The sequence below is a fragment of the Salvelinus sp. IW2-2015 genome, linkage group LG15 (genome assembly GCF_002910315.2).
Source record: "Salvelinus sp. IW2-2015 linkage group LG15, ASM291031v2, whole genome shotgun sequence".
NCBI classification, from domain to species: Eukaryota; Metazoa; Chordata; class Actinopteri; order Salmoniformes; family Salmonidae; genus Salvelinus; species Salvelinus sp. IW2-2015.
This window is the reverse complement of record NC_036855.1, coordinates 34,264,739-34,291,068: the sequence shown is the minus strand read 5'-3', so window position 1 is coordinate 34,291,068 and position 26,330 is coordinate 34,264,739. Positions and strand designations below refer to the sequence as shown.

At 42.0% G+C, this 26,330-nt stretch overlaps 1 protein-coding gene across 1 annotated transcript; it reads left to right on the top strand.

Annotated features, from left to right (window-relative positions):
* Nucleotides 1-1,178: 1,178 nt before the first annotated feature.
* On the top strand, nucleotides 1,179-24,112 carry LOC111974611 (polyadenylate-binding protein-interacting protein 1). Its single transcript, XM_024002482.2, has 11 exons — nucleotides 1,179-1,597; nucleotides 18,521-18,669; nucleotides 19,137-19,331; nucleotides 19,473-19,585; nucleotides 19,733-19,844; nucleotides 21,999-22,124; nucleotides 22,331-22,437; nucleotides 22,599-22,713; nucleotides 22,926-22,980; nucleotides 23,062-23,143; nucleotides 23,852-24,112. The coding sequence occupies exons 1-11, from the start codon at nucleotides 1,408-1,410 to the stop codon at nucleotides 23,940-23,942; spliced, it is 1,335 nt and encodes a 444-aa protein (XP_023858250.1). The 5' UTR covers nucleotides 1,179-1,407; the 3' UTR covers nucleotides 23,943-24,112.
* The last annotated feature ends 2,218 nt before the right edge of the window (nucleotides 24,113-26,330 follow it).

Genomic DNA, 26,330 nt, shown 5'->3' with positions numbered 1-26,330 from the left:
CGCATGGCTCAGATGTGTGAGGTGGCTGAGTAGTCGAAGTCTGCCTTTCCATTCCGAGGGGGCAGTATAGCAATCCTCGCTGAGCTACGTTACAATTTCCACCATGGCCTTGATATCGTCCCTTGATATCGTCCCCTTTTCACAGCATTTCCTTGGATTTTAACATTATGCTATATTGTTACTTGGTCAGAGATAGTAGTATAGCCCATATGCCACAAGGCTAATAGTCAAACTAATTGCCCTGAACACACAGCCAGTGCCCCCCCCCCACACACACACAACGCCAGCTAGCAAGGACTCCAAAAAGCATTGTTGTCATCTTTCATCTGCTATGCGTTCCTAAGACTTGACTTGTGAATGTTTGAACTCCCTCCAAGACACCCATTTGGGGGAAAAACAGCAATAGCAGAAAATAGGGGATGTAATCTTTTATCAAAGTGTGTCTCCACATTTCTGGAACGGGAATGCTCTTTGACATAATGTGATCCAGCTTTGGGAAACAAGTGGAAAATGACTGAAGGCTAAACAACTAATGAATGCTTATTCTGTTTATGTCTGGTGAAACACACATGTTTGTAGTGGGCAGCTACTGAGAGAGCAGCAGAGGGAGAGTGGCACATGTGAGAGGGTTTGATCCACAAGGATCCTGATTCTGCTCTGTGATGCATGCGTCTGTGGTTTTATTGTAGTGTGGGAGGTGGGTGGTATGTTTATATTATTCGACCACCCCACTCTCTTTCATTGCTAAAGAACCTGGGTCACATCTATCATGATATGTGTATTTAATTAACTTACTTTTTTTTGCTTCAGATCAATGTAGTCCTCCTGGGACTTTTTTACGGTCTGCTTCCGCTCGGTTGTCACTAGTTACCACAGCCACAAAGGCAACATTGACTATATCGTACAAATGTATGAAATCAAACATTTGAGGTTAGTTTAAGGTTAGGACTAGGCATAACGTTAGGTTAGCAGTGTGGTTATGGTTCAACTCAGATTATAAGAAGATACATTTWAAAAAAATTGGAAGGGTTTTAATCGTAATTATGACTTTGTGTTTATGATATCTAGTCTACCGACGACCCACTCCGCTCAGCTCCAAGTTGGTGCTCTGCCACTCCCTTCCCCTAGAGGTCACCAACACCTTCACTTGCATATGAATAATCAGCCGATATCCTGAATTGTTGTTGAAGGAAGTGGCCTTACAGAAATATGTTTTAATATCCGATCGAGAAAAATAAACGTAAATATTAAAGTGAGATAGGTGAGTGTTTGAGGCCAAACGAAATAATAATTTAATACCACGTTATTGGAATTACCAAACCGCTTCACATTTGTTTGGAGGGAATGCCAGGTGTTCTGTAGTGGTGTGCTTTACCAAACAGGCCGTAGTACAAACAAGCAGCAGAGATGACTGAGAATTTCGACCGAGCCCCAGGCGCAGGTAGAGCCCGTATAAAGCCAACAAGCCCCGGCCTCGCAGATGTAGGAGACGGGGACGCAAACTCTGTTTTCAACCAGCGTGAGCCTCTACGACAGCCTCGGACGTCTCCACCTTTGACTGAGAACAACACAAACACTAGTGAGGCTATCGAGGGAGGTAAGATGTGCTGTCAGTTCAAATATGCTTTTACTGTAAGTAATTTGCATTAGTTAGCTATGTCATAGACAAGAAGGGAAACCTTATAAATGACTGGATTACTATTTTAGTTACCAGCATCTTTGGCTACATTTTAACAGGTATTTAGCTAGACCTGTGTGAAGCTAGCCACAATAACAATTAGCAACAATAGTTGAATTTAGGGTTTCGCCTTCAAAATAAAAGTCCCTCATTGAAAGTGATTCAAACTGATACAAATAGTGGAATTATGCCATTTGGACTAGATAATACTAAACAAGATCGGAATGTTGTATGAATTCAACACAATACATAGTTAATTTGATACTAAAACAGTTMATGGGCTGTGGGCTGTGTTTCGTGTAGACTTACCTTGGTGTAACATTTTGATTACCATGTAAATCACTAGGACAAGGTGACTTATAAATATATTCAGCTCCATTTACTCTGATTCGAAAATGCTAATTAGCTCCAAAGTTGACATGCAAGACTACAAATCCCTGCCAGCTCCTGCACGTCATCTGTAGTTGACACCTTTGCTAACAGGTATTGTCAATTTAAAACTTGCACAAGATGGTTCACAGAATTGTCCATTTTAAAGAAATGTAGCCAATTTATTAATTACTATGTTTAGCTAGCATTAGATAGTTAATCCAGATATTCTTACCTTTGCCTTGATTTGGCAGTCTCACCCATGTCATCATGGCATTTGCAGTTCTTTATGATAGCCAAATTAGCAGCTGATTAGCATTTCTTCTTTGGGGGGTAAATACAGGTGAATGTATTGATAAAAGTCACCTTGTCCTAGAGAGATTTACTCGGTCATCAAAACACTATGCCAGGGTAAGCCTACACTAAACACAGCCTTTATTTTATGTATTTCTAAAATCCCCTACGGGAAAAATGAATGGTGGAAAAACGAATATTCAGAAAAGTATTACAATAATGAGATGTATCCACCAATCCAACGAAAGGATAGGCAGGTGCTAGACAGTGCGCCGTGCCACTTTGTGGACAACGACTCCCATTGTTAGGGCGGAGAGACATGCATCTTGTCAGTATCTGCAATCTGTACTTATATGCACTGTACAGCCTTACCTATRGCTCTTTGGACCACGAAATGGGGGTATCAAGACCTCGGATAAAACGGTGAGAAGTGGGGGAGATGGAGATTTGGAATATTCACTGAGAGGGTCTGGCATAGAATTTACATGGTAGAATCACAGTGAATAGCCTAATAAGATCTCTACGGGGTCTGGGATCATTGAATTAAAGCATAAGGGAATTTCTTTAGACCACAGATAAGATGCATTTGCAGACCACACAGAAAGAACATGCCTAAATATAGGTTGAAATAACCTTTTACCTTCAGTCATACATGGCAAACAAAGTGGCTTTATCCAAATCTGATAGACATTAATCACTCTGCAAGAGCTGGAAAGGGAGTTGGGAGATGGTGGGTGATTGGTGTCTGTATTTTTAGTACAGAGTATCTATGCTATAAATGGATGTGGTTTGTTTCAGTTCAGATGAAAACAAATCAATACTTTTTTGCTCTGGGCTACTTTTGGTTTGCTTCCAATGATAATACACTGCTCAAAAAAATAAAGGGAACASTAAAATASTTTTTTCTCGTTCCAAGATGGCTTAGCAGTTCAGACGTCATTTTTGTCCTCGTACTGTCTTGTCCTGTATATATATATATATTTACACCTTCTTCGCATATCTTTTATATATTTTATTATCCAAGAACTCAACTACAAAAGCTTTCCTGCAAAAGCTTTCCTGCAACCCGCCTCACCAATTACAAAAAAAAAAAAGTATTATTTACCTCAAATCTGAAAATCCACAGTGGAAGCTAGCCAGGGGCTAATCAGAAGTTAGCCAGAAAGCTAACCAGAAGCTAGCCGAAAGCTAATCTGAAGCTGCCCAGAAGTTAGCCGGTTTGCTGGCTAGCGTTGGTGTTTCAGCTGCCCACGTTTTGTGGTCATCAGCTATTCCTTTAGCTCGATAATCTACCGGCACTTTTGGGCAACGCGACTCGGACCGAAGCATACCGGGCCTTTTTTTTCTCTCTCAGTTTCCCCGGATTTCAGCCGCAGGCTCTGGACATTTGCACCTTGATTTCGCAGCTAGCTAGCTGCAAACCGTGTGACTATTGGCTTACGTCGATCCCGGAGCAAACTTAAATTATTCCGGAGCTAGCCAGCTGAGGAGTTCCATCAGCTATTCCTGGGCTACAGTCACCTATCCGGACCCGTTTTTTTTTGTTGTTGCTGCAGATACGGAGCCCCACCGGGCCTTCACGACTGACTGCCGACGTTATCTGCCCGAGGGAGTTATCCAACTGGCACCTCCGTCGCGACGTTACCTGAACGCTCATCTGGGGCCCGCTAATCGTTAGCTGTCTTATCGGCTGCTATCTGAATAAGTATATCGGACAATTATTTTATTTTTATTTATTTTAATTTTTTTAATCTTTTTTTTTTTCTTGGGTCACTATATCTATTTTGCCAATTGGATTGATCCCCTCTACCACACGGAACCCCACTAATCTACCGACGGAATCGCATGAGGTGTCTAAAAATAGACCTCCATCCTATGCTATCTTGCTACCGATAGCCATCTACCCGGCCAGCTGTCTGGATCGCCGTGACCCCAACCAACCTCTACTCACTGGACCCTTATTGATCACTCGATTAAGCATGCCTCTCCTTAATGTAAATATGCCTTGTCCATTGCTGTTCTGGTTAGTGTTTATTGGCTTATTTCACTGTAGGGCCTCTAGCCCTGCTCACTATACCATATCCAACCTTTCAGTTCCACCACCCACATATGCGATGACATCACCTGGTTTCAATGATGTTTCTAGAGACAATATCTCTCTCATCATCACTCAATACCTAGGTTTACCTCCACTGTATTCACATCCTACCATACCTTTGTCTGTACATTATTCCTTGAAGCTATTTTATCGCCCCAGAAACGTCCTTTTACTCTCTGTTCTAGACGTTCTAGACGACCAATTCTCATAGCTTTTAGCCGTACCCTTATCCTACTCCTCTCTGTTCCTCTGGTGATGTAGAGGTGAATCCAGGCCCTGCAGTACCTAGCTCCACTCCTATTCCCCAGGCGCTCTCTTTTGATGACTTCTGTAACCGTAATAGCCTTGGTTTCATGCATGTTAACATTAAGAAGCCTCCTCCCTAAGTTTGTTTTGTTCACTGCTTTAGCACACTCTGCCAACCCGGATGTTTTAGCCGTGTCTGAATCCTGGCTTAGAAAGACCACCAAAAATTCTGACATTTCATCCCAACTACAAGATTTTCAGACAAGATAGAACGGCCAAAGGGGGCGGTGTTGCAATCTACTGCAAAGATTGCCCGCAGAGTTCTGTTTTACATCCAGGTCTGTTCCAAACAATTTGAACTTCTACTTTAAAAATCCACCTCTCTAAAAACAAGTCTCTCACCGTTGCCGCCTGCTATAGACCACCCTCTGCCCCCAGCTGTGCTCTGGACACCATATGTGAACTGATTGCCCCCATCTATCTTCAGAGCTCGTGCTGCTAGGCGACCTAAATTTGAACATGCTTAACACCCCAGCCATCCTACAATCTAAGCTTGATGCCCTCAATCTCACACAAATTATCAATGAACCTACCAGGTACCCCCCCAATTCCGTAAACACGGGTACCCTCATAGATATCATCCTAACCAACTTGCCCTCCAAATACACCTCTGCTGTTTTCAACCAAGATCTCAGCGATCACTGCCTCATTGCCTGCATCCGTAATGGGTCAGCGGTCAAACGACCTCCACTCATCACTGTCAAACGCTCCCTGAAACACTTCAGCGAGCAGGCCTTTCGAATCGACCTGGCCGAGGTATCCTGGAAGGATATTGATCTCATCCCGTCAGTAGAGGATGCCTGGATATTTTTTTTAAATGCCTTCCTCACCATCTTGAATAAGCATGCCCCATTCAAGAAATTTAGAACCAGGAACAGATATAGCCCTTGGTTCTCTCCTGACCTGACTGCCCTTAACCAACAGAAAAACATCCTATGGCGTTCTGCATTAGCATCGAACAGCCCCCGTGATTTGCAACTTTTCAGGGAAGCTAGAAACAATATACACAGGCAGTTAGAAAAGCCAAGGCTAGCTTTTTCAAGCAGAAATTTGCTTCCTGCAACAAAATTCAAAAAAGTTCTGGGACACTGTAAAGTCCATGGAGAATAAGAACACCTCCTCCCAGCTTCCAACTGCACTGAAGATAGAAACACTGTCACCACGACAAATCCACTATAATTGAGAATTTCAATAAGCATTTTTCTACGGCTGGCCATGCTTTCCACCTGGCTACCCCTACCCCGGTCAACAGCACTGCCCTCCCCCTCTGCTACTCGCCCAAGCCTTCCCCATTTTCTTTTTCTCCCAAATACAGTCAGCTGATGTTCTGAAAGAGCTGCAAAATCTGGACCCTTACAAATCAGCCGGGCTAGATAATCTGGACCCGTTCTTTCTAAACTATCTGCTGAATTGTTGCCACCCCTATTACTAGCCTTTTCAAACCTCTCTTTCGTGTCGTCTGAGATTCCCAAAGATTGGAAAGCAGCTGCGGTTATCCCCTCTTCAAAGGGGGGACACTCTTTTGACCCTAACAGCTACAGACCTATATCTATCCTACCCTGCCTTTCTAAGGGTTTCGAAAGCCAAGTCAACAAACCAGATTACGACATTTCGAATCCCATCATACTTCTCTCCGCTATGCAATCTGGTTTCAGAGCTGGTCATGGGTGCACCTCAGCACGCTCAGGTCATAAACGATATCTAACGCCATCGATAGGAAACAATACTGTGCAGCCGTATTCATTGACCTGGCCAAGGCTTTTGACTCTGTCAATCACCACATCCTCATCGGCAGACTCGACAGCCTTGGTTTCTCTAATGATTGCTCGCCTGGTCACCAACTATTCTCTTGATCGAGTTCAGTGTGTCAAATCGGAGGGTCTGTTGTCCGGCCTCTGGCAGTCTCTATGGAGGTGCCACAGGGTTCAATTCTTGGACCGACTCTCTCTCTGTATAACATCAATGATGTCGCTCTTGCTGCTGGTGATTCTCTGATCCACCTCTACGCAGACGACACTATTCTGTATACTTCTGTGTTTAATAACCCTCCAGGCGAGCTTTCAATGCCATAAACTCTCCTTCCGTGGCTCCATTGCTCTAAAGTACAAGTAAAACTAAATGCATGCTCTTCAACCGATCGCTGCCTGCACCTGCCCGCCTGTCCAACATCACTACTTCTGGACGGCTCTGACTTAGAATATGTGGACAACTACAAAATACCTAGGTGTCTGGTTAGACTGTAAACTCTCCTTCCAGACTCACATCAAACATCTCCAATCCAAAGTTAAATCTAGAATTGGCTTCCTATTCCGCAACAAAGCATCCTTCACTCATGCCAAACATACCCTTGTAAAACTTACCATCCTACCAATCCTCGACTTCGGTGATATCATTTACAATGATATCATTTACAACCCTACTCAATAAATTGGATGCAGTCTATCACAGTGCCATCGTTTTGTCACCAAAGCCCCATATACTACCCACACACTGCGACTTGTACACTCTCGTTGGCTGGCCCTCGCTTCATACTCGTCGCCAAACCCACTGGCTCCAGGTCATCTACAAGACCCTGCTAGGTAAAGTCCCCCCTTATCTCAGCTCGCTGGTCACCATAGCAGCACCTACCTGTAAGCACCGCGCTCCAGCAGGTATATCTCTCTGGTCACCCCCAAAACCAATTCTTCCTTTGGCCGCCTCTCCTTCCAGTTCTCTGCTGCCAATGACTGGAACGAACTACAAAAATCTCTGAAACTGGAAATGCTTATCTCCTCACTAGCTTTAAGCACCAGCTGTCAGAGCAGCTCATAGATTACTGCACCTGTACATAGCCCATCTATAATTTAGCCCAAACAACTACCTCTTTACCTACTGTATTTATTTTATTTATTTTGCTCCTTTGCACCCATTATTTCTATCTCTACTTACACTTTCTTCCACTGCAAACCAACCATTCCAGTGTTTAATTTTTTTTTTTTTTACTTGCTATATTGTATTTACTTCGCCACCATGGCCTTTTTTATATTTTTATTTATTTATATATACAGTGGGAGAACAAGTATTTGATACACTGCCGATTTTGCAGGTTTTCCTACTTACAAAGCATGTAGACGGTCTGTAATTTTTATCAATGGTACACTTCAACTGTGAGAGACGGAATCCTAAAACCAAAAATCCCGAAAATCACAATTGTATGATTTTTAAGTAATTAATTAGCATTTTATTGCATGACATAAGTATTTGGATACATCTAGAAAAGCAAGAACTTAAATATTTGGTACTGAATCCTTTGCTTGCAATTACAGAGATTCATACGTTTCCTGTAGTCTTGACCAGGTTGCACACACTGCCAGCAGGGATTTGCCCACTCCTCCATACAGACCTTCTCCAGAATCTTCAGGTTTCTGGGGCTGTCGCCTGCGGCAATAACGGACTTGCAGTCTCCCTCCAAAGATTCTATGTGGGTTAGTCTGGAGACTGGCTAGGCCACTCCAGGACCTTGAGATACTTCTTACGCGCCACTCCTATTGCCCTGGGCTGTGTGTTTTCGGGTCGTTGTCAGCGGAAAGACCCAGCCACGACCCATTCATCAATGCTCTTACTGAGGGAAGGAGGTTGTTGGCTAAGATCTCGCAATACATGGCCATCCATCCTCCGCCCTCAATACGGTGCAGTCGTGCCTGTCCCCTTTGCAGAAAAGCATCCCCAAAGAATGATGTTTCCACCTCCATGGCTTCACGGTTGGATATGGTTCTGGGAGTTTACTCATACTTCTTCTTCCTCCAAACACGTGCGAGTGGAGTTTTAGACGCAAAAAAGCTCTATTTTTTGAATCATCAGACCACATGACCTTCTCCATTCCCTCCTCTGGATCATCCAGAATGGTCATTGGCAAAACTTCAGGACGGGCCTGGACATGCGCCTGCTTGAGCAGGGCGGAACGCTTGTGTGCGCTGCAGGATTTTAATCCATGACGGCGTAGTGTGTACTAATGGTTTTTCTTTGAGATCTGTGGTCCCAGCTCTCTTCAGGTCATTGACCAGGTCCTGCCCGTGAAGTTCTGGGCTGATCCCTCACCTTCCTCATGATCATTGATGCCCCACGAGGTGAGATCTGCATGGAGCCCCAGACCGATGGGTGATTGATCCATCACCTTGAAACTCTTCTATTTTCTTCTATTTTCTAATAATTGCGCCACAGTTTGTTGCCTTCTCACCAAGCTGCTTGCCTATTGTCCTGTAGCCCATCCCAGCCTTGTGGAGGTCTACAATTTTAGCCTTGATTGTCCTTACCACAGCTCTCTGGTCTTGGCCATTGTGGAGAGGTTGGAGTCCTGTTTGATTGAGTGTGTGGACAGGTGTCTTTATTACAGGTAACGAGTTCAAACAGGTGCAGTTAATACAGGTAATTGAGTGGAGAACAGGAAGGGCTTCTTAAAGAAAAAATAACAGGTGCTGTGAGAGCCGGAATTCTTACTGGTTGGTAGGTGATCAAACTACTTATGTCATGCAATAAAATGCAAATTAATTAACTTAAAAATCATACAATGTGATTTTCTGGATTTTTGTTTTAGATTCCCGTCTCTCTGGTTGAAGTGTACCTATGATAAAAATGACAGACCTCTACATGCTTTGTAAGTAGGAAAACCTGCAAAATCGGCAGTGTTCAAATACTTGTTCTCCCACTGTATATTTTGTTTGCCTTCACCTCCCTTATCTCCACCTCACTTGCTCACATTGTATATAGACTTATTTTTCACTGTATTATTGACTGTATGTTTGTTTTACTCCATGTGTAACTATGTGTTGTTGTATGTGTCGAACTGCTTTGCTTTATCTTGGCCAGGTCGCAATTGTAAAATGAGAACGTGTTCTCATTTGCTTACCTGGTTAAATAAAGGTGAAATAAAATAAAATAAATAAATAAATAAAATAACACATCCTAGATCTGAATGAATGAAAGATTCTTATTAAATACTTTTTTCTTTACATAGTTGAATGTGCTGACAACAAAATCACACAAAATTATCAATGGAAATCAAATTTATCACCCCATGGAGGTCTGGATTTGGAGTCACACTCAAAATTAAAGTGGAAAACCACACTACAGGCTGATCCAACTTTGATGTAATGGTCCTTAAAACAAGTCAAAATGAGGCTCAGTAGTGTGTGTGGCCTCCACGTCCTGTATGACCTCCCTACAACGCCTGGGCATGCTCCTGATGAGGTGGCGGATGATCTCCTGAGGGATCTCCTCCCAGCCTGGACTAAAGCATCCGCCAACTCCTGGACAGTCTGTGGTGCAACGTGGCGTTGGTGGATGGAGCGAGACATGATGTCCCAGATGTGCTCAATTGGATTCAGGTCTGGGGAACGGTCGGGCCAGTCCATAGCATCAATGCCTTCCTCTTGCAGGAACTCTGACACACTCCAGCCACATGAGGTCTAGCATTGTCTTGCATTAGGAGGAACCCAGGGCCAACCGCACCAGCATATGGTCTCACAAGGGGTCTGAGGATCTCATCTCGGTACCTAATGGCAGTCAGGCTACCTCTGGCGAGCACATGGAGGGTTGTGCGGCCCCCCAAAGAAATGCCACCCCACACCATGACTGACCCACCGCCAAACCGGTCATGCTGGAGGATGTTGCAGGCAGCAGAACGTTCTCCACGGCGTCTCCAGACTCTGTACGTCTGTCACATGTGCTCATATTGCTCAGTGTGAACCTGCTTTCATCTGTGAAGAGCACAGGGCGCCAGTGGCGAATTTGCCAATCTTGGTGTTCTCTGGCAATGCTAAACGTCCTGCACGGAGTTGGGCTGTAAGCACAACCCCCACCTGTGGACGTCGGGCCCTCATACCACCCTCATGGAGTCTGTTTCTGACCGTTTGAGCAGACACATGCACATTTGTGGCCTGCTGGAGGTCATTTTGCAGGGCTCTGGCAGTTGCACCTCCTTGCACAAAGGCGGAGGTAGCGGTCCTGCTGCTGGGTTGTTGCCCTCCTACGGCCTCCTCCACGTCTCCTGATGTACTGGCCTGTCTCCTGGTAGCGCCTCCATGCTCTGGACACTACGCTGACAGACCACAGTAAACTTTTTTGCCACAGCTCGCATTGATGTGCCATCCTGGATTAGCTGCACTACCTGAGCCACTGTGTGGGTTGTAGACTCCGTCTCATGCTACCACTAGAGTGAAAGCACCGCCAGCATTCAAAAGTGACCAAAACATCAGCCAGGAAGCATAGGAACTGAGAAGTTGTCTGTGGTCACCACCTGCAGAACCACTCCTTTATTGGGGGTGTCTTGCTAATTGCCTATAATTTCCACCTGTTGTCTATTCCATTTGCACAACAGCATGTGAAATTTATTGTCAATCAGTGTTGCTTCCTAATTGGACAGTTTGATTTCACAGAAGTGTGATTGACTTGGAGTTACATTGTGTTGTTTAAGTGTTCCCTTTATTTTTTTGAGCAGTGTATAAATTGTTACATCCACGTAAGGCTGGCCAGGGCTCAGTCATCAACTGGTGATAAGGACTGACTGCATGTGATTGCCTTAATGGTGCCAAATTGTGATCATCAACAGGTGATTGTGTGTAATGGCAGATACAAAGATGCTATAGAAATGTGGTTCTTGTATTTGATGCACTAATAGACTGACATTCCTGTCTAATTAGCCAGTTTGTCCTATTGATGCTTTTTAAAGAGYGACTGCCTCTAAAAATCAACTAATCCCTTTGAAAACGTCCTATGTGGCATCAGTTAAACATTGATTATAGTGTCAAAATTGACTACAAAGTGTTAATAGGATAACTTTGGTCATAATGGACAGTTTGGAACCTCAGTGCGTCACAAGTAGTAAATGAAAGTTGGGTTTGAATTACAATTATGTCAACAAATCATGCCCCCTTTTGCCAAGCTCCACATTCAAATTTGCCCCTCCGCCTGCTTCGCGTCATTGAATGGTGTCCCGTTTCATCGCCCCCAACCAACTCGCTAAAAGGATCATGGCCGTTTGAGACCGAGAAGTTCTATACGGATTGACCATGCAATGCGTGCATCCAGCAGGATGCATAGCCAACAACTATGGTTTGCATGCCCTGCTGAAGGACCCTATCATGAAGAATAGGTGGTTGGAGTTTGTTGGTCCCCAGTGGTGTACTGGTAGCTAGACCTTAGACTGCTCGTTATATATATGGTTATGTATCTTTTGATAATCATTATCATCGCTAGCATAGCTGATATTATCTAGCTAACTACCGACTTGCTACCTAGTTAGCTAGCTAGCTGGCTAACGTTAGCGTACCTCAATGGAACTCTGATTTGGTTTGGAAACACAATAACATTTCAAAAGAAGACAAATAATTAGTATGAAAACCATTTGTCACGAGTGTGATGTTGCCAGATTTACTTAAGATGCACTGTAACTTTAGCCAGCWAACTAAGATTGAGGGGACCACTCTATTTTAGCTAGCCTACATTAGCATTGCTAGCTTTTTTAGACACTGCTGGTAACATTAATGGCAACATTGCCATCGCTCTGAAGTAAACTTAATGGCATCATAGGGCAAAGTTGTTTCCTACTACTTATTTGCCTATTTTAGCAATGTCATCGTATTTCCATGCCACTAAGTAAGTGTAATTTAGACAAAACAGCCAAATTAGCCTCTGAGGTGCAACCCATGTCTAGCACAAATAAAATTGGATGCAGCTATCATGGTACTAGCTGACTACAACAGTGTACTAACTAGCAGCAATAAAGTAAAACCAACCCAGGGCCATAGCAAAACATGTCACAGTTGGTTCCGGACTGTAGCGGTGTCACCGGCCTGAATTTAATACAATCTGGAGCCAGTCAGTCATTCTACAGTGCATTCAGAGTATTCACACCCCTTGACTTATTCTGTTGTTACAAAGTGGGATTTAACTGTCCATTTTTTGGGGTTAACGATCTACATAAAATACTCTATCAAAGTGTAAGAAAATTTCTAACATTTTTTTATTAATGGAAAATAAAACTGGGTAAGTCTAAGAGCTTTGCAAATCTGAATTTTACAATATTTGCCCATTTATTCTTCAAGCGGTGTCAAATTGGTTGTTGAGCATTGCTAGACATTGCTAGACATTTAAATCTTGCCATTGATTTAAGTCAAAACTGTAACTAAGTCACTCAAGAACATTTTAATGTCGCCTTGGTAAGTCACTCCAGTGTATATTTGGCCTTGCGTTTTAAGTTATTGTCCTGCTGAACGGTGGATTTGTCTCCTAGTGTATGTTGGAAAGCGGACTGAACCAGTTTTTCCACTAGGACCATGTTTGTGCTTAGCTCTACTCCTTTTCTTATCCTAAAAAAAAGTCCCTAGTCCTTGCCGATGACAAGCTTACCCATAACATGATTCAGCCACCACCATGCTTGAAAATATGAAGAGCGTACAGCCCAGTACATCACTGGGGCCAAGCTTCCTGCCATCCAGGACCTATATACTAGGCGGTGTCAGAGTAAGGCCCTAAAAGTTGTCAGACTCCAGTCACCCAAGTCATAAACTGTTCTCTCTGCTACAGCATGGCAAGCAGTACCGGAGCGCCAAGTCTAGGTCCAAACGGCTTCTTAACAGCTTCTACCCCCAAGCCATAAGACTGCCGAACAATTAATCAAATGGCCACCTGGACTATTTGCATTAACCCCCCCCCCATCCCCTTTGTTTTTACACTGCTGCTATCGCTGTTTTATCTATGCATAGTCACTTTACACCTACCTACATGTACAAATTACCTTGACTAACCTGTACCCCCACACATTGACTCGGTACCCTCTGTATATAGTCTCATTATTGTTATTTTCTTGTTACTTTTTTATATACAGTACCAGTCAAAAGTTTGGACACACCTACTCATTCAATGTTTTTTCTTTATTTTTACTATTTTCTAACATTGTAGAATAATAGTGAAGACATCAACACTATGAAATAAAACATCGAATCATAGAGTAACCAAAAAAGTGCTAAACAAATGAAAATATGAGATTCTTCAAAGTAGCCACCCTTTGCCTTGATGACAGCTTTGCACACTCTTGGCATTCTCTCAACCAGCTTCACCTGGAATGCTTTTCCAACAATCTTGGAGTTCCCACATATGCTGAGCACTTGTTGGCTGCTTTTCCTTCACACTGCGGTCCAACTCATCCCAAAACATCTCAWTTGGGTTGAGGTCGAGTGATTGTGGAGGCCTGGTCATCTAATGCAGCACTCCATCACTCTCCTCCTTGGTCAAATAGCCCTTACACAGCCTAGAGGTGTGTTGGGTCATTGTCCTGTTGAAAAACAAATGATAGTCCAACTAAGTGTGAACCAGATGGGATTGTGTATCACTGCAGAATGCTGTGGTAGCTATGCTGGTTGTGTGCCTTGAATTCTAGATAAATCCCGGACAGTGTCAGCAGCAATGCACCATCACACCACCTCCTTTATGCTTTACGGTGAGAACCACGCATGCCAAGATTATCTGTTCACCTACTCTGCGTCTCACAAAAACATGGCGGTTGGAACCAAATATGGGCTCATCAGACCAAAGCACAGATTTCCACCGGTCTAATGTCCATTGYCCATGTTTCTTGGCCCAAGCAAGTCTCTTCTTCTTATTGGTGTACTTTTCGTAGTGGTTTCTTTGCAGCCCAAGCAAGTCTCTTCTTCTTATTGGTGTACTTTGCGTAGTGGTTTCTTTGCAGCAATTTGACCATGAAGGCCTGATTCATGCAGTATCCTTTGAACAGTTGATGATGATGTGTCTGTTACTTGAACTCTGTGAAGGAGTTATTTGGGCTGCAATCTGAGGTGCACTTACCTCTGCTGCAGAAGATAAKTTTATTAGAGTTAACTCTGTCTTACTTTCGTGTGGCGGTCCTCATAAGAGCCAGTTTTATCATAGCGCTTGATGGTTTTTGCGACTGCACTTGAAGAAACTTTCAAAGTTCTTGACATTAAAGTAATTATGGACTGTCGTTTCTCTTTGCTTATTTGAGCTGTTCTTGCCATAATATGGACTTGGTCTTTTCCCAAATATGGACTTGGTCTTTTCCCAAATAAGGCTATCTTCTGTATACCACCCCTACCTTGTCACAACACAACTGTTTGGCTCAAATGCATTAAGAAGTAAAGAAATTCCACAAATTAACTTTTAACAAGGCACACCAGTTAATTGAAATGCATTCCAGGTGACTGCCTCATGAAGCTGGTTGAGAGAATGCCAACAGTGTGCAAAGCTGTCATTAAGGCAAAGGGTGGCTACTTTGAAGAATCTTAAATATAAAGTATATTTTCAGTTGTTTAACTTTTTTTTTGGTTACTACATGATTCCAWATGTGTTATTTCATAGTTTTGATTTCTTCACTATTGTTCTACAATGTAGAAAATKATAAAATAAAGAAAAACCCTTGAGTAGGCGTGTCCAAACTTTTGACTGGTACCGTATTTTAATTTAGTTTATTTGAGCTTTTTCTGTTTTTCACTTTAGTTTACTTAGTAAATATTTTCATAACTCTATTTTCTTAAAATGGCATTGTTGGTTAAGGGCTTGTAAGTAAGCATTTCATGGAAAGGTACACACACCTGTTGTATTCAGCATATGTGACAAATATAATTTGATTTGGATTTGATACTCAGTGATTCATTGTTGGATTTGGCCTTAACATAGTGCTTTGTATCCTCTCTCCAGTGTCTGTGTTCTTTTTCCTATCTTAATCTTTTCTTTTTATTGGCCAGTCTGAGATATGGCTTTATCTTTGCAACTCTGCTAATTTTTGTATCTATGAACATTTGATCTCAATACAGTTTTCTGTTCCCGAAACTAGAATATATTATGAACAGAGAGGACAAGGTTTTGTAGACTTTACTCTTTGCCAAAGTTTTAAAAAGTTGCATTGTTTAGGAATGCAAGGGTGAATTGAGTTATTGCAGACGTGAACTTCAGAGTAGGCGTTCACTAATGGAAATATGCAAATACATGCTAGAACGCGCCAATAGGATCTCGCTAGCTTGTGTCTGGCTCTTCCCACCTCCTTGCTTGTTCTGCCCACTGATTAATTTGCTCAAATTGGAAACAGGCTGTGGTCTATCTTGGGTTAGTTAGAAAATCTTTGGCTGTACAGTTCATATACACTACCTTCAGAAAGTATTCACACCCCTTTACTTTTTCCAAATGTTTTTGTGTTACAACCTGAATTTAAAAGGGATTAAATTAAGTCACTGACCTACACACAATACCCTATAATGTCAAAACAATGTTTTTTTTCTAGATTTTAACTCCGTTGCCAGAGAGAGAGAACCACTCAGGGATTTCACCATGAGGCCAATAATGGTGACTTTAAAAATGTTAGAGTTTAATGGCTGTGATAACTGAGGATGGATCAATAACATTGTAGTTACTCCCCAATTTTAACATAAATGACAGAGTATTAAGAAAGCCTGGACAGAATAAAAGTATTCCAAAACATGTATCCTGTTTGCAACAAGGCACTAAAGAAATACTGTGAAAAATGTGGCAAAGCAATTTTTTGTTGTTGTCCTGAATACACAGTATTATGTTTGGGGCAAATCCAACACATCACTGAGTACCACTCTTCATATTTTCAAGTATATTGGGGGCTGCATCATGTTATTGGTATGATTGTAATCTTTAAGGACTGGAGAGTTTTTCAGGACATGACAAATGSAATGGAGCGAAGCACAGGTAAAATCCTARAGGAAAACCAGGTTSAGTCTGCTTTCCACCAGACACTGGGAGATGAATTCACCTTCCAGCAGGACCATAATCTAAAATCCAAGGCCAAATCTACACTGGAGTTGCTTACCAAGAAGACAGTGAATGTTCCTGAGTGGCCAATTTACAGTTTTGACTTAAATGTACTTGAAAATCTATGGMAAGACCTGAAAATAGTTGTCTAGCAATGATCWACAACCAATTTGACAGAGCTTGAAGACTTTTGAAAATAATAAAGGGGAAATGTTGCACAATCMAAGTGTGGAAAGCACCTAAAATGTGTTCACATAGGCAGTTTGAAGTGACTAAAATCCTATTTATTTGCATATCCGATTCGAATCTGTTATTTTTCCTACAGTCTGGACAGCCAAAAAGMATATGGAATTGGATATTTCAAGCCACATTTCAAAGCACCTTCGTAGGTGGTTTGAAGTYGGATACAAATCTGTTTCCTGGCCATAACTTGTCTGACTGGTCAAATCAGATAAAAAAATGTTTGAACTCAAGTGGTATTTAGACTGTTATTTGGCATATTTTGTTGCTCGCTAGCTATTATGTTGATAGTTTGACAAAAACATGTGGTAGCTAACTAGCTTGTTAATTGTTTACAAACAAATTTGTGAATGTGCTATAAAGTTAATCAGCTAGCTGGTTGTCTGCTTTGGCTAGCCAAAAAAGACAATTTGAAAGTTGGATCATCTTATCCTTTGAGGCTTTGAAGATGTTCTTACCCTATGATTTTGAACAATCAAAGCAATTGGGAAACRTCTATGGCAGGCATTGTYACCTTAGCTTGCTACATAACTTTCTGAGTGATAGRAAGCACAAGCAAAACCAACAATCAGCCTACACTATTGCACACACTGACGTTGTTACTATGACAAGCGTAACCTTGTCAGCAAATGACTGCTGTCTGAACACACACACATCCWATTTGGTCACTTGTAACTTGCTGTTTGGACAGTCAGTGGTCGAAAACTGATTTGAAAAACAAACTGATGAGCATTAAGGCCTGCAGTGTGAACAAGGCTAGATACTTAACCAGAAAGACTCAAAGCTGTAATTGCTACCAAAGGTTATTCTACAAAGTATCTTTGTAAATGAGGTATTTCTGTGTCCATTTTCAGTAAATTTGCTAACATTTCTAAAAACATGTTTTCACTTTGTCATTATGGGGGTATTGTGTGTAGATGGGTGATTTATTTTATTTTTTTCTTAATTTTAATCCATTTTGAATTCAGGCTGTAACAACAAAATGTGGAATAAGTCAAGGGGTATGAATACTTTCTGAAGGCACTGCCACTAAGTATGCCACCAATTCAATTACAAAGTCTAATACATCCAGTGCGATTTCAACTCTGACAAGTAAACTAATTGTGCTTTGTTGAATTTATGTTACATTCTGACCTTGTTTAGCATTATCTAGGCCAAACATATCATGAATCCAATATTTGAATCACTTTCAAAGGGGAACTTGTATTTTGAAGGCGAAATGGCTCATACTTATTATGGCTTGCTTCACACAGGTGCTAGTATGTAGCTAGCTAGCATAGGCAACAAACGGGTGAATTTCCTGACAGTGGACCTCTAGCGTGAATCTACACAACATTCTCTCGCGGGCATGGGTGGAGCGCGCCCCGTTTCCTCACGTCAGCTATAGCTGACAAGCTATACTGTTAGACGACTCAAGAAGGCTGCGCACACGTTTCAGACAAATATTAGTAGCTACACAATTTAAACGTCAATTGAATTACGTCAATGAATACATTATACTAAAAGCAAGAACAACTTGAATCCCCCCGTCACACCGACAAAATTCGCTATTCGTCGCACGAATGACCCATAGCTAAATTGTAAGTCTATTTTTAGACATTGGTCTGTGAGCTAGCTGCTAAATAAAGTGCAAGGACGGCGGCCAAATCACGTCACATGACTAGCTAGGTCAGTGCCACCCAGTGTCCCTCGTGCCAGACCTCTATTGCTAGCTATGGTCTTCAGTATTTCCTTCATTTCCCACCCAGAAAGCAGAAGACCAAGCAAACCCCACCAGGTCATTCACAACAACAGCACTCCTGCCTCCAAAGTGAAAAGGGTGGACTCTCTGGTGAACACCTCCATTCTGTCAGCCAACGCACCCGAGTTCTACCCTTCCAGCTCCCCACCCTATGAGGTATTAAAGCAGTGTTCCCACAAACTGGTCCTGAACCCACAGTGTGCAGGCTTCCTCCCCAGTACTACTAACACCTGGCTGGTTCAACCTGGGCAGGGTTTCCCAAACTCAGTCCAGGGGCCCCTCCTGGGTGCACATTTTAGTTTTTGCAAATAATTATTTGAATCAGCTGTGTAGTGAGTGCTAGGGCAAAAACTAAAATGTGCACCCAGGAGGGGCCCCTGGACTGAGTTTGGGAAACCCTGAACTAGGTTGACCAAGTAATAAAGCCCCTTATTAAATTAGGTGTTGTGGTGCTGGGTTCACAACCTGTACAAATGGATAATGATAATGGGTTGCATTGTACCTCATCAACTGCACTTTACATTATAAGGACTGAACTAATCAATCACCTCATCCACTACCAATGTCTAGCTAGTATCCATATTTTTCACCATCCTTGATTACCGCTATTCTCAATTTTAAAGGAATCTGTTTCGGAGGATGGCAGCGATGGCTATTATACTGAGACATTGTCTGAATTGGTTGAGGAGTTTCTCAGCCACCTAAACTCCTCACCGGGGTCCTTCGAGAACGACATTGAGCACATAGCAAACATGCTGAACAGCTGGGTCACTACAGAGGAGACGCTGCAGGAATTGGTGGAACTCCTCTACACACAAGTATGTGTATCAACACACGCACGGTTCGGCCATCTACCTGCTTATGAATTTTATAGCACCGTCTATATGTAGTTTACTGTTGTGTTTTACTGTCATTTTTTTAAACTAAATTTGTTATGTTTTGTGATGCCTGTTTTGCAGTCTACTGTTATCCCCAATTTCTCTTACACGGGGGCAAGGCTCTGTAACTTTCTGTCTCATAACCTTGCACTCAGCCCAGCAAGAGGCAACTTCCGTCAGCTGTTACTAAAACGGTGAGCTTTGTTTATGTTAGTAACAAGTAGGCCTAAAATCTACTTCATCACTTTTGTCATCATAGGCTTTGTCCTGATGCTTTATGCCTACCATAAGTAACACTTGTAGCCATTTATACAGAAACACACTCTCTCATCCCCCGGTAGGTGTCAGACAGAGTATGAACAGAGGGGTGTAGCGGTGCGGGGGGACGCGGAGACTCAGAAGAAGTTCCATGCCTATGTGCTCTTCCTGGGGGAGCTTTACCTCAGACTGGAGGTGAGCAAAAGCCCCTCTGTCCTTTCCAAGTCTTTTGGGGGTCTTTGTCTCTGTAGATCTGTGCCATTTCAACCCCTCAACTTTGACACTTGCTTCCCATAACCCAACTTCCGTAACCCCTCTCCCTAGATACATTTTGAGTTGATAATAAACTCTAGACAGAACCTAATCTCTTGTGGATAGACTACCTGAACATAACTGGTACAGTAGATCTGTCGGCATGCTATGGGATCTGTGAGATAACGAGCAACAGTTGGGTTTTTGTCACTGGTTATTTGGACGTATCAGGATTGGGCGAAGGAGTTGCTTAAACAGATTCACTTTGACTCATGATGAACACAGTTGAAAATATCGGAGGTGGGGGGCTTTGGCTGAGTTTCCTTTTGCAAGGGTGGAGACTTTGAAAACCGGAAATCTTCATTTCTAACTAGGGCTGGCACAATTATCTTATAATCAACCATTATGGACATTAGCCATTGATTTAAAAAAAAAAAAAAAAAAATATCTTAATAGGGGGGATCCAACTTTATATTCAAGTAGATGCAGTGCATTCAGAAACTATTTCTATCCCTTGACTTATTCCACATTTTTGTTACAGACTGAATTCTAAATGGATTAATGTTTTTAGATTTTTTTGCAAATGTATTGATAATGAAATACAGATCTCATTTACATAAGTATTCAGACTCCTGAGTCAATACTTTGTAGAAGAACCTTTTGGCAGCGATTACTGATTTGAATCTTTCTGGGTAAGTCTCTAAGAGCAGTAACATTCACTGTCTTCTTGGTAAGCAACTCCAGTGTAGATTTGGCCTTGTGTTTTAGGTTATTGTCCTGCAGGAAGGTTAATTMATCTCCCAGTGTCTGATGAAAAGCAGACTGAACCTGGTTTTCCTCTAAGATTTTACCTGTGCTTAGCTCATTACRTTTATTTTTTATCCTGAAAAACTCCCCAGTCCTTAACGATTACAAGCACACCCATAACATGATGCATTCACCACTATGCTTGAAAATATGGAGAGTGGTTTTCAGTAATGTATTGGATTTGCCCAAAACATAACTTTGTATTCAGGATCTATCCTTAGTTTCCTCCTATCATAGCCAATAAACTCTTAACGGTTTTAAAGTCACCACTGACCTCATGGTGAAATCCCTGAGCGGTTTCCTTCCTCTCCGTCAACAGAGCTAGGAAGGACGCCTGTATCTTTRTACAGACTGAGTGTATTAATAAACCAACAAAATAGTGATTCATAAATTCACCATGMTCAAAGGGATATTCAATGTCTTMTTTTTTWWTTWWWAAAATACCAATACCTACCAATAAGTGCCCTTTGCGAGCATTGGAAAATTWMCCTGGTCTTTGTGGTTGAATCTGTTTGAAATTCACTGCTCGACTGAGGGACCTTAMARWTAWYTKTATGTGTGGGGTACAGACATGGGGTAGTCATTCAAAAATCATGTTAAACACTATCGCACACACTGAGTCCATGTGACTTGTTAAGCATATGTTTACCCCTGAACTTATTTAGGCTTGCCATAACAAAGGGGTTGAATACTTATTGACTCAAGAAATTTAACCTGACATTTAGAAGTAATTTGTACAAAATTTGAAACATGTAATTCTACTTTGACATTGTGGAGTATTGTGTGTTGGCCAGTGACAAAACAAATTTGAAATTTAATCCATTTTAAATTCATGCTGTAACAAAATGTGAAAAAAGTCAAGCGGTGTGAATACTTTCTGAAGTGACTGTATAGTTTACCCAATAGCAGTTTTCATTTTTACATGAAATGGGTTATGTTGGTAATCATTTTACGAGCAGAACAGCAGGGTCTGGAGGAGCAGCATMATTTCCAAATGGGATAGGGGTGTCACCAAGCTGTGTTGTATTCATTGTGTATGTCGTAGCTATTTTTCTAAGATGCATTATAAATTGAAAACATMTWTYWWYWWAAATGACAATTACGACAATAACYGAGGCCATTTTGCATGACAATTCWTCGTCTCCCAAAATTCCATATTCGTCACAGCCCTATTTTTAAACACGCTTCCCCCAGAACGTAGTCGAGCATCTGACCAAATGGTGCTAGGTTTTAAAATTAACTGAGATTAGACCGAACCTGACCGCTGTCTTGTATGATTGGTTGTTTCAGCTTAAGAGTGCGAAAGGGCCTCCGTCTCGAGCTGAGATCCTGCTTACTGCCCTGAGGGAATTGATGAATGCCCTCTTCTCCAACCCCGTGGATGGAAACCTCATCTGTGCTGTCAAACTGCTCAAGGTGATTTCACACGTTTTCTGATCTCYAATGTCAAGTTGATTCAATGTTCCACATCTGTGGTACACCGTTAATTACGGTCTATTGAAAGAAATCTGCAGGCCACAATCCAAATTATACTATATTACAATGTAATGTCAAGCTTGTTGTAATGTGCAAGGAAAATTCCCCTGTGTTACAATGACGTTTACCTGTGATGTCATCTGTAGTTGACAGGCTCGGTTTTGGAGGATACKTGGAAAGAGAGCGGGAAGTCTGACATGGACCAGATAGTCCAGAGGATTGAGAACATTGTGCTGGACGCCCAGTGCAGCAGGTTGGTGTGTGTGTGTTACCTCTGCCAGATTCAGAAGTCAAATGAATGCTTCTTCTATTAGGTAAAAGATGGTAGGATGAATGACTGCCTGTTGTGTGAAGAAGATGCTATTGACSCCGAGTGAGTGATTACATAAAAGACTTGTCTTTTGTTTTCATCAGAGATGTGAAGCAGATGTTATTGCGGCTGGTGGAGCTGAGGTCTAGTAACTGGGGCAGGGTCCWTGCTGCTGCTGCTGCCGACGCTACACCTGACAACGACCCCAACTACTTCATGGTGAGGAGTGGGGGCTAGGGCCAGAGAACAACAAGCTTTTAAATGTTTCACTCATGTCTCAAGCCAACTCCGTCTTTAAGCCATGACACAAAAGGAATTGCCGGCGATCCAACATTTGGGCGAAACTGGTTTAAATGTTCAAATGGAAGTTCATGCCCACCAACCTTTCACYTYTGTTCCTTGTGTTTGTCTTTGTGTRTTTCTCCTGTCAGAATGAGCCTACGTTCTACACTGCAGATGGCACTCCCTTTACAGCAGCCGACCCTGGTAAGTATTATCCTCAGAATTCATCAAGGTGAAACCCTGCAAGCTACACATTGTCCCTAAATGTATGTTTCGGTGTTATAGAATATTCTGAAAAATACCAGGAGATCCTGGATCGGGAAGATGACTATTTCCCAGAGGCCGATGAAGAGAATGGAAATGAATCGTGAGTAATAATTGTCTGTGATTTAGTTTTGGTCATGTTCCCTTGCTTTTTCAGTTGACTTGGCTCCCATGTGTGTGTGAGCCATAATGGAACTTAATCCGTAAAATATTCCTATGTAGTTCTAGAATGCTATTCTGGTCTAGAAAATTCCTCTATAGTTCTAGAATGCTGTTCTGTAGTTTTAGAACATTCCTCTGTAGTTCTAGAATATTCTTCTGTGAGAACCATCAGACCACAGAAAATAAGTCACACAATCCAGTGCCATAGTCACTAATGCCACTGTAGCATTTGTCTTGTGACTTTTCTCCCTCACTCCTGTGTGCGTATGCCAATGCAGTGTTTCCCCTAGGATTTCTCTCAGCAGCGGAAGCAGAGTTAGCGGGGGTTTGGGTCTGTAATACGTAGATCTCCTTTTAATTTTTTAGCAGTGCAAATGTCACATAACCTGAGAGCCACATGAGGTTGTTGACTTGTGTGTAATTGTTTAGCCCACAATTGAACAGGGGAAACCAGAATCTCCGAGTCAGATGAGTCCGCAGACGAAACAGAAAGAGCAGTTAGTTGACCCGTCTACCTCCCACTCAACTGTGTGTGCATGCCTTTTCCTTTAAGGGACTGTGACTTTGATATTTAGTGGTACACTGAATGGCATTTGAAACAAACCTTTATATTCCCTTAATAATTTTGCCTGCGTTTTGTGTGTTCCAGATCATTCAATGACGAGGATGAGATGGACCCTGAGATCGAGGAAGCTTTTGAGAAGTTCTGCTTAGAGTCTGAGCGAAAAAGACGACCATGAGACAAGTATGAGAGCATAGCGAGAGACTGAATTTACACATACCTTTCGTGTTCGACTTGCTGGAGTGTTTGCGACTGGGGGAAAATCAAAGATRACCAGCAATTGATATGTTTCAAAAATATATTTTTTTTTCGCAAAATAAACTGTGCATAGTTTGCACTTCAGTTACAGGTTATTTTMTGGCTGGAATTTGTGTTGGTTGCAAGATTGGGGACAATCAACTRGATCGTTATTTCCGCTGAGTTGTAGCGACTGTTCTGAGTGGGGGAGTTAGTTTTCTGCTTCTTTTGATTATTTTATAAACGCTACTTTCCCTCAATCTTCCTCATAATGCTGTTGGGGAAAAAGTGTGTGAGGTGGATTTTAGACTACTAAGTAGCTCAACAGCAGAGTAGCATCATCAAATGTGTGCGTAGTTTGATTTCATACTAACTGTATAAGCAACGACAGAATATGGGGTTCAGCTACAGGGAGTAGTGCAGGGGAGGCAACACTCAGAACATTTACAATATAGGGCTTTTTCGGCAGAAAAAAAAAATATGCTTAGACAGGCCGCCAAGTATAAAAATAAATAACGTTTTCAGGAAATTAGCTTTAAAACTGCATAAATGTATCTCCGCTCCATGGAGAAGTCTGCAGAATTGCAGGAAATTGGATAAATATTTATTTTTACAATCTACAATCTACACCGCCAAGATGAGGCCAACGGGCCAACCATGCTCATTGCCATTCTTCCTGCCATACCATCACCTAAGCCCCTTTTTTTTTATCTAGAAAAAAAACCTTGCAATAGAAATGTGATGTATAGAACGAACACTGCACTGCTAGAATGTTGCTACATGGGGCTTATAAATACAGCATTCAAGAGAATTGTCTGTTCTATATGGTACTTCTCTGTTTTCAGTGTTCTGAATGTTGCACCCTACTGACCTCAAGGGACAGTTTGTTAAATTGCACACTGAGGATTTGGCCATTTAGTTGGTCAACCACCCTTTAACAAGCTATGCATTTAAGGAGGTGGGTTTGTGAAAAGAATAAAAGAGCTAGAAATACTGAATACCGTCAAGTGGCACCAAACTGTCTGCAAAAGAGAGCTCCAGTTTCAACTTTAGGGGTATTTTTGTTCTTCCTTTTACTGGTTTAAATTAGCCTTTTTAGAATTGTAAGTTATTGGACAATTGTTGAGGAGTACAGTACTGGGGTGTATTCATTACGGAAACCATTTTAAGAACCAAACGGAGCAAAACAAACACGTTTATTTTGGACAGGTCACTCCTGTTCCATTTGCTTCAGTTTAAGAAACGTTTTGCAACAGAATTGGCGGAATGAATACACCCCTGGCTCTGGTATCGTTTTTAATCCAATTTGTCTATYGAACACGGCTTTAAACCTTTTGTAGTCCTGCAGTTTGGACCTGTCATTGAGAAACACCACTAAAACAGTAATCTSTCAAAGGATGCACCTGCAAGTTCAAATTTGTTTTCATCATAAGCAATTAATCGATCCCATTCAAAGGAATGTTTGTACATATTAACAGTATTGTTTGCCTGCAATAAATTATTTAAAATATGAGTATTTCACTGCCTGACTCTTATTTTGAGTGTGTGCAGGATGTTGCGAAATGTAAGTTATCTGAAAAGCACAGTAGATGACGCTCCTTTTGTCCACTACTAAAATGTTCACTAGAAGAAGAATGAGCATCCATCCAATGGGACACAGTATAGTGCACCTTTTCAAGTTGCGGGAATTTTGTTGACAGTGTTGCACACCAGCAGAAAGTTGTTTGTTTACTAGCTAGCTAAATCAACAACACCAATATCAATTTGATGATCACGAGAATGAGTTGGACGTCCGTTACGGAGATGATTCCCGTCTGCACCCTTCGGCCTGTACTGTGGCTCTGTGTTGGAGAAAGCCCCTGCACCCTGCTCTGTACATCCTCTTCAGTCTAGCAAGAATGTTTGACAGAGGATGAGGTTGGCCACCAGCAGCTACAAGGTAACATCAGCAGCTCTAATTGGCTCAATTCAGGAGTTTAAGGACCAGACATGAAATGGGTTTAGAATATTTGTTGAGGAAATGGAATGGATGTGAGAATGAGGATTCAGTGGGGAAATGAGAATGGACCGGATGAAGCCAAAGGCTGCAGGTTAAGGATCCGGAGAGGTTGACTCTAGACTTGGAGTCAGGTAAACGTCACCGTTAGGCTACTGTAACGAAGAAGAAATGTGCATGGATTGGTCTTTAACACCTGTGCAAGATCAGATTTTGATGTTTAACGTCGGAAAAGATGGCAGAAGCGGACGCTGAGGTGGAGTGAATATAATGGCTGGGGAATCGAGGAGAATTGGAATTTGCAGCAAAGTAGCATACAGTGATGAGAATGTC